This window comes from Nelumbo lutea, chromosome 8 (genome assembly GCF_056320005.1).
Source record: "Nelumbo lutea isolate HS-2025 chromosome 8, American lotus-T2T, whole genome shotgun sequence".
Classification (NCBI taxonomy): Eukaryota; Viridiplantae; Streptophyta; class Magnoliopsida; order Proteales; family Nelumbonaceae; genus Nelumbo; species Nelumbo lutea.
Genome location: NC_142691.1, coordinates 21,959,632 through 21,974,733, shown reverse-complemented (window position 1 = coordinate 21,974,733; position 15,102 = coordinate 21,959,632). Strand labels below are relative to the sequence as shown.

Here is a 15,102-nt window from a genome sequence, read left to right as displayed (position 1 = left end):
GTGGTGAGAGTACTGAGGACCACAATGGATGGGCCCACTGTTTCTAAGTGTGATGTACTCATGCATTGGTTTGGATAGTAAGCTACCAGTCAAGGGATCAAAGTCAAACATCAAAGCTAATAAGATGATCTTCGCCATTTGATGAGAAAGAATCAAGGAATGCATATTTGGGCTCAGGTGTTTCATTACTCAACAGAAAGACCGTCAACTGAACTCAGTATTTCATCATGGATGCTACATGAAACGAAGTGGTTTCAGTTTAATTTTCCATGGCATCAAGATGGACTGGGCTGGGCTGATCTGAGGCCAACGCAATCCAAGCCCATTCTATCTACCATTCCGGGTGTGGAGTTACACTAACTAGTTAAAATTGTAAAGGTAGCTCCAGACCCACTTGTGTTTATGTATACAAAAGTATTGTATGTCGGTTACCTGCAGGTCTCAGGCTAGTCCACTTTCGACTAGGGCAGTTAAAAGGTTAACTGTGGACTGTCCTGAGAGCCATTAACAAAGCCATTAAAAAAAGTTAATTGGGCCGGACCTATATCAAAGTGGGCCAAGTAAAGTATTGGGTAACAACCTTGTCCTAATTGTGGGCCTCTCGAAAATTATGCCACTTCTACTGTCAAGAGAAGTGGGCCCCTTAAAAAACCTTCAAGTTCAACCTAACCCTGCCCATGATGCACACTTCTAATATGTTTTCTTAATCTGTAAGGATTCGTTTGGTTCAAATAAGAATTGGAACCGATTGGAATGGGATTCTCATTCCCAAAAGAGGGAGAGGGAATGATCATTTTCTCAAATGGGGTAATGCCATTTTACCAAAAATGAAAATTAGATTCCATTTCTGTTCAACCAAATGATTAGAATTGGAATGAGTTATCTCGATTCTGATTCCAGACCCCTATTCCTGTGAACCAAATAGACCATAGATAGATTCATTTTAGAACTGAGTAATGCCCTCAAATATGGTTTAATTTATGTATCCGGCATTGCCTTGAATTTACTTTAGAGATAGAGGTTCAACCCGCCTGGTTGAACCATTCAAACCGTCACCCAGTCAAAATTTCGGATTTGGTTCAGTCAAGACCCATCAGACGGTAAAAAACCGTTGATTTGGTCAAGAACAGTTCGACTGTTGGCTCATTCAACCTGGTGACCAGGTTGCAAGGTTGTATACACTAAATACTTGTAAACTTTCGGAAGTCATAACTTTGTACTCTGACGTCCGATTGGGGTGATTTTTTTTGGGTAACTTTTTGAGATCTATGCGTCCCAAAGGCTGTAGGTGCCTTGTCCAACTATTTTCATGAAAAAAATCCATTTTTTTTTGCCTTAAATTGCAAATTTTAATATTTTTTATAAATAAAAATATAAAAAACTGAATTAAAAAATATAAAATACACACACACACACAGATATATATATATATTGCTGATGTGGTACGTTCTGAACCATTCAACCCGGCCAGTTGAACCAGTGACCTGTGACCCATAAACAAAAACGGTTCAACCTCCGGGTCGATTTTTAAAACATTGATGACATTTATAAAATAAACGTTTGGTATAATATTTTTACACCTCAGCGCCATATAAGCCAAACAGTAAAAAAATGGTCTTCAATTTTTTTTTTTGTTTTTTTGCTTCAGAAATGGTCTTCAAATTTAAAAATGTCAGATTTGGCGTTTTTTATTGTTTGATAAACGACTCTATCATCAGAGCCATTTATCTAATAAACGGCTCAACCAAATAACTTTTTTTTTTTTTGACATTTTTTGTTAAACTTGTTTATAATGCTGAGCCGACACCGTTTCCATCACAATTAACTGTAAAATTTGACAATCTCTTTATTTATTAGTTAATTGAATAACCATTTCCAATATAGATTTCTACTGTTTCTATCCCTTTTCTCAGCATTTGAGTTATTCTTATTTAACCTATCTCCCAAACCCCCCTCTCCCTCACCCTTCACCACCCTAACTAACCCTAACCCTGATATGAAGACAGGATACAAAAATCTCATTTGTTTGGATGGAAAAGAAAACCTTGTATCAAACCAAATACAGCTTAAGGACAACGAATAACCGGATAAGTTTCTGTGTGGGTTGGAGAAGTGACATTACTTAATTAAATTGATTGTAGAAAATAATAGGTTGATTTTTAAATCGTTAAAAAATTTAAACGCGACAGGTAGGGGTCGAACCTATCTAGGAAAACGACGCTCTATCCACTAAGCTACAGGCGCTAATAATAATATTACTTTTCGTAATATCTTCTTAGAAATCTCTGTTAACTGTCTCTAAATAATTAATTGGAAAAAACTAAGGGCCCGTTTGGTTTATGAGAATAGGGGTCTTTCAAATGTTTAGTTGATAGAATTCCATTCCTATTCCTGTTTGAATGGCATTCCCCCATTCCCTCTCCCTTCCTAGGAAATGAAATCTCATTCTAATTTATTCTAATTCTAATTCTTGTCTGAACCAAACAGACTATATGAATAAATCATTCCGATTCTGATTCTAAAAGATTTTGTTTCCGATTCAGACTACAAATCAAACAAACCCTAAGAGAATGAATCCTTGTTAGTCAAGGATAATTTAATCATATCAAATTGAAAGTAAACATGTTTAACTAGCGGTGTTTTGGGGTCTTAGAATTATTTTGAGTTATGTGACAAGGTAGTCTAATTGATGGATCTAGAAGGAGGGAAAGTGAGTGATACAAACAAGTGTAAGAGGAGAAGGTAAAAAATTTTGAAATCTATGAGGTTGATTAAATTTTTTGAAAATATAGAGGAGGTAATTGAAAGAAATTTACCGAGAAAAAGTATAATAAGTTTGAGGTCCATTTGGTTCATTCTCATTCTTGGTCGAATGGCTTCCTACCTCTCCTGTGGGAATGAGAATCCCATTACAGTTGACTCCGACTGTACACCAAATTCCTTAATTTCTAAAGACCTTAAATGCAGAAAAGAAATTACAAAGTGGGGATTAAATGCTTCAACATGGCCCATGGGCCCCAACTCACAATTGGTTTCCCTTCTGCTTAACTCTACACGTGCCGTTTTCATACTTATTCTAAAGCTATATTTAATTCTAAATTCAAATGGCTTCTGACCCCATGACTATTATTGTACTGGCAATAAAGGAGTGTGGTCTGAGTGGTCTGAGTTAAATATTAAGAAGATGAGTTGTCCTCAATTACTCGGAGTACATACCTGAAGAATGAAGCAAATCGATATGGGCGAGAATACTGTCAAATTGGGCTAGAATTGAGTCACCTTGGGCTTTAGAGGTTAAGGTGGGTTTGTCCCTTTTAAATATGATTCAGCTTGGGCCGAAACCTGAACCACCAACCCCAAATGCATCATCAATTTCTTCCGAATTTCACATGGAAACATCATTATCATATTTCAGAACATTTGATCATTATCATTGTGGAAAAACCCAATATAAGATAGGGGTGTATAAGGGTGGGCATTGAATCTGTAGCTAATAAAAAGAGGATTTCTTATTAGTTGAGCAATTGTTATGTCATCCCTCCACATGGAAAAATACTAGGGAGGTCATTTATGGAATATCCCTAGAGATAAGGGTACCTGGTGGGTTGGTCAAAGTTTAGGCCCAACCAAAAGTCAAAATTCGAGTTGAGCAGCCCAAACCCAGGTTGAGTTGGGCAGATTGATTGGGTCTGAAGGTCTTGTTCACCTTTTGCATTTGCACCTTTCACTTGGACTTCACAAACGGAATAAAACTAACCTATAGAAGTATGAAGTTTTTTTATATGTATAGCAAGAACTCGAAAGGATTGCATGAATTCCTCTCTCATTCTCTGTTTATGGACATAAGGCTGCGTTTGGAAATGAGGCAAATATGTGTGAATGTAAATATGTAGATTGTAAAATGATTTATATAAATTGTAAAATTGGGTTAGTTTTACATTGACAAATTTACCTTCTTACCAAATAAACTTTTAGCTGCAATGGATGCAAATACAAATTCTAATAAATCATATGTTTTTTATTTTATAAAAAATCTACTTGAATGCAAATTTACTTCTTTTTTATTGATGTACTTCTACATCTTATTATCAATGCAAATATGCATTGGTCTGTCACTTATCAATGGAAAATATAATATTACCAAACACAAAAAGTGAACCAGAATGCAAAGTTACCCTGAATCAAGATTTACACTCCATTTGCATCATTTCCAAATGCATCCTAAAGGCCAAAACCATTTTTTTGTTACATGTATTCATGCTTAGAAAATAAGAAGTTGAGAACTTTGAATAGATAATATTAATTGTTAAAATAACCAATACAAGATGTGTTATATGGATGATATGGGCTTATATGGCAGAAATTAATGGGTTAATATAGAAAACTTATGCAATCAGTTTGAAGTTATAAAGAAATCTCCCATTTCCTCTCTCCACCTTGTATTAATGGATTTTTGGCCAAAATTAGGGCGAGGCTTTGATTGGGTTTTGCTGGGCTTAGGCTATCTGAGGCCTCAATCCAAGGCCCTGTCCTTTTTTAGCAAGCCACTTACCTAGATAAACGTGTTTGTATGGGTAAGTGCATTTGTTCATGTTCTTTTATTTTCTAGGTAAATGAGACAATGACTGTTTTAACAATAAAGCAATTTTATCTTATGCAAGTGTTGAAAACTTTCTCCCAAGTGGAAAAGTTACTTATCCAGCTGTGATGCCTAGGGAAAATGAATTTTCTATATACCCAACATCAATCTAAAAAATGAATATATGTGTATTTAGATAAATGAAAATCAAAATACCATTAACTGATTTTTCCCTCTCTCAAAATCCAAAACATAAATGGTCCCAAATGGAACCCAATTGAGGAGACTAGACAATAACCCCAAAATCCAAGTCTAACTGGTGCAAAAGCCCCATTTTGAATGGTCTGGTCTACAAAAGTTGCAGCCCTACCTGGAATATTATCCACTTAAGAAGTTTCTGTTGATTAATTAAGAAATTTCTAGAAAATATCTTAAATTAATAAAAAAGAATTGGGACTATTGAGATATATCGGAAAAGTTCCAATGAATGTGGAACACTGGACCAAGTTAGGAGACACCCACTTGATGGATGACCTAAAGAAAATATTGATGACCTATTAATAAAACCTTTTCCCCATCTACACACAGGAAAAGTATAGAGGCCAATGGAATCCAATTGGACCATATTTGCTTTCTACATTGGGCCCATTTTTTCTTTTAAAATTGCGTTTATTGTTTGTTTGCGGTATAAATGCACTTTCACACTGTAAATATAATTAAGGTCCGGTTTAAGGCTGAAAATGGGGACTGGAATCTGCTTGGTTTACCGGAATAAAGATTCAAAACGAAATTGAAATAGTTTATTCTAATTTCAATTGTTTGGTTAGACAAAACCAAAATCCTATTCTCATTTCTTATATAATAGTATTCTTCGATTTGAGGGAATGGCCATCTATTCCAATCAATTCTGATTCTAATTCCGATTAAAACCATTTCAATTCGGATTCCAAACGATTATTATGATTCCAATTCAAATTCACCGTGAACTCAACAGACCCTTAAATGAATGGACATCAATTACAGTGAATATTTTTAATACGGTTATTATACCAAAGACTTGGATCAAAACCAGACCAGGATGGACTGTAATACGATTACAAACTTAGCTGCTCGTGTTTCATTCCTGACAAGAACCGAGCTGGAAAGAGACATGAACAATCACATCATAATTAAAGTGTAATGTCTAATGTACTCTTCAACAGATGAAGTGTGTGGCTGAAATCTGTTTACTTGAATTGACCTTCAAAGTAGTTCGAGTCCTTTCTGAAAAGTCAGAAATACTAAAATAAAATTGAAGTGAATACAAAACACATTAATAATTAATTGTGCCTGGGTGTTTTGTTGTCAAGAACCGGCTTCAGACTGGTATAAATAAGATACAGTGATGTGTAAAACAAAATTGTCGAAAAGCTCTCTTCAGAGTTTAGACACATCTTCATTATCTGCATGGAAATTGCTAAATTGCTTCGTCATTCATAGTTCTCTTTTTCTCGGGACTGGGTATTTTAACTTAAATTTCTGTTTGAAACCTGATTTGCGTTCGAGTTTTGCAGGGCCCAGGGGCCCACTACCCGGACTTTTCGGCTAAGCTATAGTAGGTAACTTCTTGGAATCGGTTCTGTCAGTGCAGCTCAATCAGGTTTTCGAACCTCCGTTGATTCAGACAGTTGAATCGTTTGACTGGAGAATTGTTCAGGTAATTGATTTCGTTTAATTCTAAAATTGATTTTTGACAAAAAATCATTAAAAAAGTCAATAAGCTGTTGATCCGGGTGATCGAATCGTTGATCCGTTCAATGATTTTTGACTATTTTTTATTTTTTAATTTGTTTATTAGAAGGAACCATCTATTCGAACTGAATGATCAAATTGTTGATCCAAAAACTGGTGATCAGAACAATTTCATTTCCGGATGTTTTTTAAAACTTTGGTTCAATCAATCGCCACAGAAACTCTGCCAAATGGGACACTTGAACCACTGTAGCGGAAGCTTGGACTGCTACAGGGGAGCAAGGCTGGAGATTAGATAATCAAATCTATATAAATAGGCAAATCAAGCTGTTGATTGCACGGGAGAGAGATAATTGTGATGGTAAAATGAAACATTTACATTGTGTGTTTTTTTCTCATAATTCTTAAAAAATGAATAAATTTTCTCGTAGAACACCATATCAAAAAGGGCTTTCCATCGACCAAAAATCTTAAGCTTTTAGGAGAGGCCTCTCTAAATAAGTTATTGTTCTCTAACTAGGATAAAATATTTGTTTAAAAGGACATGATCTACCTAGTGAAGTTTAGATCATTGTTTTTTCCATTTGGTAATGCTCTTCATTAATTGCTTGGTAGTTAGTAAGTCAAGCTCAAATATATTTAAGGCTAAGCATCTTTACTCTCCAAACATTTCCACTCATCATCTATCTAGCTACTAATGCATGTGGAAGTCATTTTTCATTAATATTTTCATTTAAATCCAATCTTTAGAAAGGTGATTTGGATCTCGATACAGTACTGCATACGTTTTACGCACCCAAATGTATAAAGCAGCATGCCCTCTCACACGAGGGCCTATTGGGTTTGAAGAGTGGATATATAAACACAAATCCCACCCATATTTTGTACTGAAATTTAATTAATTGTAATGAGGGCAATGAGAGATCACGGCCACTTGGTCAAATAGGGTTTGATAGTATCTCAAAGAACCATTCAGCATAAAAAGAAAGTTTAAGCTGTTAAGTGATGTCCATGAATGAATTTTTTATTCTCGAACACATACAGATCTTCATTATATGCATAGTAGTTGTTAAATTGGTTCATCGTTCATAGTTTTCTATGTGCCATCTCTCTCTCTCTTTCTTTCTTGCGTGTGCAACATGTTAGAGGTTCTCCTCATTAATTTGATTTCCAGTTTTGCAGGGCCCAGTAGCCCCACTTTGTGTAGTGGCAATTTTCTCCTTAAAAAAGTTAGATTCTATTCAAACCAAAGCTGATTTAACAAGTTAGAGATTTTTTTAGGCAAAATATGAAATATTTTATTAGCAATCAAAAAGGAAATAACATACAACTTGAGCACAATAGCTTTACCCAGTTTGGTGCTTGAGAGTACAGTTTAGAGTTCTGAGCGAAACATTGCCATAACCAGTGAGTGTGCTGTTTGATTACGCTGATGCTGTACATGCACTAAGTTTAAATTTTGTCAATACTTTTACTTCTACTATAGTCCTGCACTGATCATGTAAGTCTATATCTTCTTAAACACTAACTCACAAGCTTGTTTTAGGCTGCATTTGGCATTCTTCATTTTAAGGGCTTATCTCCTTTTTGTAGTTAGAACCTCATTGTTCATAAGAGCATTTTAAGTGTAAAAAAGAGATAAATCCTTAAAATAAGGAATGCCAAATGCAGCCTTAATCCCCTTATCATTGCCCAATGTTGAGCATCATTATACAAGCTAGAAAATTTTTTAAGTTGCAATTCTATTCATTTTCCAAAATAAAGTAAAATGCTAATGTAGGATAATTTTGGGTTTTCAGAATTGCCAAGACTTAATCAATGTTAACTTATGTATATCATCATCATCATCATCATCTAAGCCCCTTATCCCAACCATGTGGAGTCAGCTATATGAATACTAATTTGCCATTGCGTTCTATATAATGTCATATCCACTGTTAAATCATTTATTACTATTTCAACCCATGTACTTTTTGTTTGTCCCTTTCCTTTAGTTATAATATGTAAATCCATTGGTTAATTAAATGCCATTTTAGCCATAAAGACTCTAATGAACTTAGTATTGAAATTCACTGATGCCAACTCAGGACCTCACCTAATTAATACAGTTCCTTGACATGGTATTAGAGTCTGTTTGACGAAGTAGTTTATTATTCCATTCCTATCACCTCCATTATAATCAATTAAATTTTAGCATAAGATACGTATGAGTCTATGCTTGTCCAAGCTTCAAACCTGATGAGCTTTTATATAAAGGGGCGTGTTAGAGAATGAAAATCCATTTAGAAACTTCATCTAATAGTTTAAGCTTTTAAGTTGCCTAACATAAAAATCATTATAACATTTTTGTCTTCAAAAGCAAAGTATGAATGTTCACTTCAATGATTTTCCATTTTATTCACCGATTTCAAAGAATGGGCAACATCCAGTTAAACACAAATATATAACTGAAAGCATTAGAGAAATGGCATAAGATTGTCAATGAGTGGATCAAATTAGGGTTACTCAGATCTGATTTAATTAAAAGAATAGGGGTGATAAGGTGCAGATAAGATTAAATAATCTAAACATTTGAGACCCATGTTCAACCCTACAAATAATAGGATCAAATCAAACAAGAATCTGCAGTCAACGAAGATGTCCTTAAATCTATATCACCTGTGAGTAACGGTGTCATAAGCTAAAAAAAAGGAAAAAAAAAAAAACCGAAAAAGTATGCTGCAGCTCACTGTGGAATTCTGAATTCCACTGCAGACTTACAAAAGTTCAAAATGTCAAATACACCCACCCTATACATCAATTTCCGCCTGTGAATGTGAATTTGCATCAATTTAGAACTGCCACCTACTCCAATTATATTTTTGGCCTAAGAATTCTGATACTGGGCTGAATCATCATTCTCCCAAAAAAATTGTTAATACTTTATCATGGAAAATGTTAATAGCACACTTGGATCTGATCATGGAAAATCTGATTTGTTGAATACTTTATCATAAGTATTCCTTGTGATGTCAAGCATTTGAAGCTTGGCATTCTGACGGAACATGTGATACATACACACCGAGCATCAAGAGAATCTTGGTTTCTTTCCTTCCCTTCCCTCTTTATAAACACCCTCTCCCTGGTACATTTTCAAAGTAGTGACTAGATTTATAAATGTTAGCGTCTATGATATTTCTCTTTATAAGCACAATTAGTCAGAATGGAGATATAAACTACATGCATCTATTAAGTTCCATATAAACAATGAGAAAATGAAGTCTTCGTTTGCATAGGTACCTCTAAAAGACCTTTACTGAATAGATATTAGTTTCCAAATTAGTTGTGCAAATAGGGTCGAATTGGGTAAAGCCGAGGTAAACTCTAGCCCAATCCAGAGTGCAGAGTTGAGCATAATCTTCAACCCGGGGTTGTTGAACCAAGGAATCCTACCCCAATTCAATGAAAAAATAATTAAGGTTAAATGGGTTGAGTCAGGTTAGGATTATATGGGTTCAAAGCAAAAATTGTTATGAAAATGTAAGAAACTTTTGATGTCAACAATGAATATTTCTAAACAATGTGAATATCATTTGAATATGAATAGTTCAGATAGAATCGAATGTTCGATTGATCCCTAAAGAAGGCACATAGGGATGCAAACGACATATGTTTATCTGAATTTGATCCATGAAGCCATCCCTAATCAACCTATCTGATTCGATTCCACTTAAATATTGCATATACTTAAAATTTATGTTGCATCTATTCCTAAAGTTGGTCTGAAATATAAATTTTATGTTGTGTTTTTACTTAATTATCATAGGTTCAAGTTTCATGAATATTATTTTTGATTCTTTCTATTCATGAGGTACAATATTAATGTCATTTTAGTTCATATTAATAATAATATATGATATTTTGAACATTTTTAGTTTAATTCATTAACACTATTCAATATATGTATTCGATTAAAATCCAATGGATATAATCCCGCTTTGATTTCAAATATAAACAAATCAAATTTGAATTTATCTATATCCGATTCGATTCGATCCATTTGCATTACTACATGCTCACCCTAGTAGCTTGAACATTTGAATTATAACAACAAACAAGAAAGGAAAACAACGAAAATGAAGACAAAAGGATCAATTTGGGAAGAGTGCAAATATAAGTAATTCTTGTATTAGATATTTCTAAACCTCGTTAAAAATATCCTACCACAAACAAATAAATAAATTATAACCCAAGGTAGTAACGGGAAATTTCAAGATGCTCTTTAAATTTTTATACTTATAATTGTTTTGTTACATCAACTTCAACTGTTCAACATATGAAAATTGAAAAAACTTCTGATCCTTTTAAAGAGGAGGAATTAAACAACCCTTTAACGGTGGATAACAAGGCCACCGTCTCCCATGGGGTGGGGTGACGTGGCTTTGACATCCACTGTAAAAAAAGGGACCATTGAGCAACATAAAAACACATAATTTAAAGAGGAAATTGAGTGACTGAGCGTGCAACTGCAGCGGCTAAGGCCGCAGTGAAGTTTGGATCCTTCGTTAAGAAAGTTACATAATCTTCAATCCTGTTTTTGCTGTCTTCTACGAATCTCTGAGAGGGCTCTTTCATCTCTTGATTGGTCCCAGAAAGAGTTAGATCAAGGGTTATATTTGGTGCAAAAGGATTAACTGTGGGAGAATAGGAGCTGGTGGTTGATGCCATGACTGAACCATTTGTTAGAGATGGTGAAACGTGGCGTGCATCTGGTTCATGGTTGTGTTCTCCTTCATAAGTCGCGACAAGAAGTGACCTATCAAAGAAGCATCTCTGCACCTAGAACCCAAAAGAAAAAAAAAAAAAAAGAGTGGCTTCCACTTAGAAACTAAATTTTTCTTTATAAATTTACTATTCCATAAGTCATTTTTAGTCAATATCTTCTGGGGACTCCTTTTAAAAGAATCAATACCTTAGTCGTTATCGACATAACCTATATATTCACTTAAAAGTAATAAAGGAATTGGTAACTTCCAGGAAATTGCTTCTCATGTTGGAGGGATTTTTTTTTTTTCATTTTTAAATACAATCATTAAAAATTTTAATATTGTAAAGGATTAATTAAAAGGGTAGTTGGGTTGGTTAAAGTATTACAGTATTACCTTCTTCTTGACAGGGCATCTTGGAGACATAGAGCATCTGAAATAAGCTCTAGGTGATGGGTTATCCTTAGTGATCTTCTGTCCATATTTTCTCCATTGGTATCCATCTTTCACTACCTAAAACAGCAAGAGATTAACATAGTTTTTTCATAGATGGAGAACTCTTGCTTAGAATACCCAAAAAGAAAGAAAAAACAGAAATTAAAAGATGAAGAACTTTTGATGAAACTTACTAAGCTAGTATCTGTAGAATCAGTCCTAAACAAGACCTGTGACGTCTTTTCTTTAGGGAATTCAATCTTTACTCTCTTGTTTGACTCCTGGCTTGAGCAACTCTCTGTGCAGGCAAACAGGCCACCCCTTTCTTGTATCTGCCTCAGTTGCAGTTGGGATTTGAGGCTGTTGTAGTTGCTGTGTATGACACCAAACAACAAGATGAGATTTTCGTTCTCTTTCCTAAGACTCTCTACCTCCGCTTCTAGCTCTTGCACCTGAAGAAAAGAATAACATACAACATAAATGATCTCCTTATCTTATACAAATTCCCATTAATCTTTCTGCCTTAATCAAACCAAGGAGATGGGATGTATATAAAACCAATACAATATAATCTACCTTTTCTCCAGTGGAGATGTTTTGTTGTGCATCCATGGTTTTTGAACCGGCAATAGAGAGACTATTAAAAGGAAAACAAACACTGAGAGAGAATCCTCTATTTAAGATGTCTTGATAAAGACGACCGAGTCTCTCTCTCCCTATCTGGGTTAAGTCTGAACGAGAAGAAAATAGAATCCATTACAGGTAGACGAAAAAGTGTTCAATACAATCTGTGAAGAAGAATCATGATAGCTTGATAGATGCAAAAAGCAACGTAAGGATGTTTACATCACAGTCGTAACGTCAGCAGTTCTTTTCTTTTTTTATATTTTTCGTCCCCTTTCTCCGTCATCATGGTCCCGACGTGCCGTCGGATGAGAAATCAATGGACTCATTTTTATCCATATTCGGAAAAGAAACGTAGCGTTTATTTTGGATGAGGAATTGCAGACAAGCCACGTTCTGGTATCGCCATGTTTGAGCTAATACAAGGAGATCTGGAGATGTATAATTAAGCGGACGGAATCCCTTTGGGTCGGTCTGTCTGTCTCATAGAAGATTCAACTTGTGAGGGGTCGCTAATTAAAAGTTAAAACTTTCTTTTTCGGACATTTCGTCTCAGCAGAGTCAACCCCTCAATTTCAATAAAAGCAAGAAAGCAGAATTTATATCTCTGCTTTTCTTAATTTCATGGTAGTCTCTATATCCAACAACAAATTAAACAACAAAAGAGGAATGTGAAGTGCAACTGCGGTGTTGACTTGGAAATATTTGCAGACGACTCGGGGGAAGACCGGTCGGATATCAAAGAAGAGACCGGCCATGAGTGGAAATATGGTCCATGGACGCTTGGTCTATCCATGGATCTTTCCAATGGCGACAGATAGACACCATTTGGGATGACTCACATGTGGAGCCCATGAGTATGAAACACTGGCGTGTTCACTTGTAATCGTCTAGTCACTAAGGTTTGCACATTTGTGCTCGCACCAAATCTCGGATGAAACCAAGATGGCGATGTGTGGCTGCAATTAACTTTGGGTAGAGTGTAGGTAGGTAGTGGTGGGCAAAAAATCCTGTTTGCCCCATGCATCTCCCACTCCATGGAGTTCACATCTCCGCTCTACAACGTTCTATAATACATCCCGTCGTGTATTGGGAGCAAGCACAAGAGATGTTCTGATACACGGTGAGGATATGCTGTGGGACGTTGTGGGGCAGCCGCTTGTGAGGTGGAAATTTGAACTCTACTCCATAACAAGCACCGGAGATGTTCCCAATACAAATCCATCCAAATTTCATATCCCGTGGCCTTTGGAGAAGCCACTAATAAAAGTTTCAGCAAACAGTCATTTTTTGATCTCCAATGATTTCACCAAACATGACTTAGAGAAGTGAATATGGACCCACTTCATAAAGTAGAACTCAATGTCTAAAATATCTTAGGGCCATTTGGGAGGGCTTCAGTTTTGATTGAGTTGCTTCCACTGAACTACTTTGAATAAACTATTAAAAGTAGCTTGACTAGAAAAGTGAAAAAAGAGAGATTTCCAATACAAGAAATGTACATAACATAAATTTAACCATTTTCAATTATTCAAACAAAAGAAAAATAAATCAAAATATCTTATGAAAAAGTTTGAAAAATTTTATCTATTTTTACAATATTTTCAAGATTTGAAAAATATTCACACTTGTTTCATACATTTTTTTTTGTACTTCTAACACTTAAGGAATGAGGTTTGGAGTTTTAAAGTTGTTTGGGATGAAAGAATGTTTATTTTGGAGGAAAGAAGCATTATTTTCCCTCTTTATTCTTTTTTTTGTTTTGCTTTTTTTTTTTTTATCTTTTTTCATAACATATCAATTAATATGCTATTGATACGCCCAATATGCAACCAATACAAGGCCCATACAGATAGATACAATAGAAAAAAATGATACCAACTATATATTTTCCACTGTATCTGATATCGAAGCTTTAAAGACACAATAAAATACACTCCATATCGGGCGTATCATGTCAAAATTTTAAACATAATCTAGAAGCAACTACATGAAAACTCTCCCAATTTTACAAAAGAGCTCGGTCTTTGGAGGACTTAAACTTTGATTGAATAACATTGGTTGAATTGAAGAAGTAACTAAAACTAGCTTCACTAGAAAGTTGTTTTAGCTTTATCTTTTCATGTGAAATCCATCTTATTATGCTAGACGCCACTACACGAAAACGCTCTCAAATGGGCACCAAGTGCCAAGGCTTTTATTTTTCATGCTTCTTTATCCAATTCAATATGCCTATTACCATCGGAGAATTGCATGATATATAGAATTTGTAAGGCAAACCAACTTGATGGAGCACAATCCGCCCGGTCTTAGCTGTCAACGATTTCGCCTTTGAGATGGAGCGACGGGGAGCCTGAAGCAGAAAAGATGAAGGAACTCTGGGGGGAACCCGGTGAGATAACTCCGAAGCTCAAGTTAGTAAACTCTCAAAGGCAAAGTATATACCAGATGGCGCAAAGTTCACATACCTTGTTGTTGGGGGTAGGGGGCATTTTATAATCACTTCGCGCACTCGCTCCGAAGCCCTTGTCAGGTCGGGTATGATTACCCTTGCATCTGTCAGTTCGGGTGTTGTCCTTTCTGCTGGGACAGAACCGTCACTGCCTTTTGTTGGAGCCGTCTCTATAACTGGAGATGGCGGTGTCAGGAGGCGGTGGCAGGTGGCCATTTGGAGTGTGGCCGTCAGGCGTCAGATCCCAAGTCAGTCAGGTGCGCCGCCCTTGGGTAAGGACTTCCTCGGTGTCAGGCATAGTATGGTTTGTTTGGTTTTGGTGCCTTGAGGGCGATGTGGAGTGGTGAGCGAGGCAAAGTCTTGAGTTTGGAGATATGTTCTGTTCTGCTAAGGCATACCAGTTCAGTGAGGTGGGTCCTGAACTGCTTCAAGGCAGGCCAGTTCGGTGAGGTGTGTCCTGAACTGCTTCAAGGCAGGCTAGTTCGGTGAGGTGTGTCCCGAATTGCTACAAGGCAGGCCAGTTCGGCGAGGTGTGT

The 15,102-nt window shown here is 35.9% G+C and overlaps 1 protein-coding gene across 1 annotated transcript; it reads right to left on the bottom strand.

Annotated features, from left to right (window-relative positions):
• Positions 1–10,564: 10,564 nt before the first annotated feature.
• On the bottom strand, positions 10,565–12,111 carry LOC148843297 (putative WRKY transcription factor 40). Its single transcript, XM_088959871.1, has 4 exons — positions 12,067–12,111; positions 11,685–11,942; positions 11,452–11,568; positions 10,565–11,128 (listed from the first exon to the last, which is right to left on the bottom strand). The coding sequence occupies exons 1-4, from the start codon at positions 12,100–12,102 to the stop codon at positions 10,784–10,786; spliced, it is 756 nt and encodes a 251-aa protein (XP_088815997.1). The 5' UTR covers positions 12,103–12,111; the 3' UTR covers positions 10,565–10,783.
• Between the last annotated feature and the right edge of the window lie 2,991 nt (positions 12,112–15,102).

Excerpts from the sequence above, each read along its gene's own strand:
- LOC148843297 (XM_088959871.1), bottom strand. The coding sequence starts at position 12,102 with ATGGATGCACAACAAAACATCTCCACTGGAGAAAAG. Across the intron at positions 11,569-11,684 it reads ATTCTACAGATACTAGCTTA|GTAGTGAAAGATGGATACCA; the intron begins GTAAGTTTCATC and ends TTGCTGTTTTAG. Across the intron at positions 11,129-11,451 it reads GATGCCCTGTCAAGAAGAAG|GTGCAGAGATGCTTCTTTGA; the intron begins GTAATACTGTAA and ends TTTGGGTTCTAG.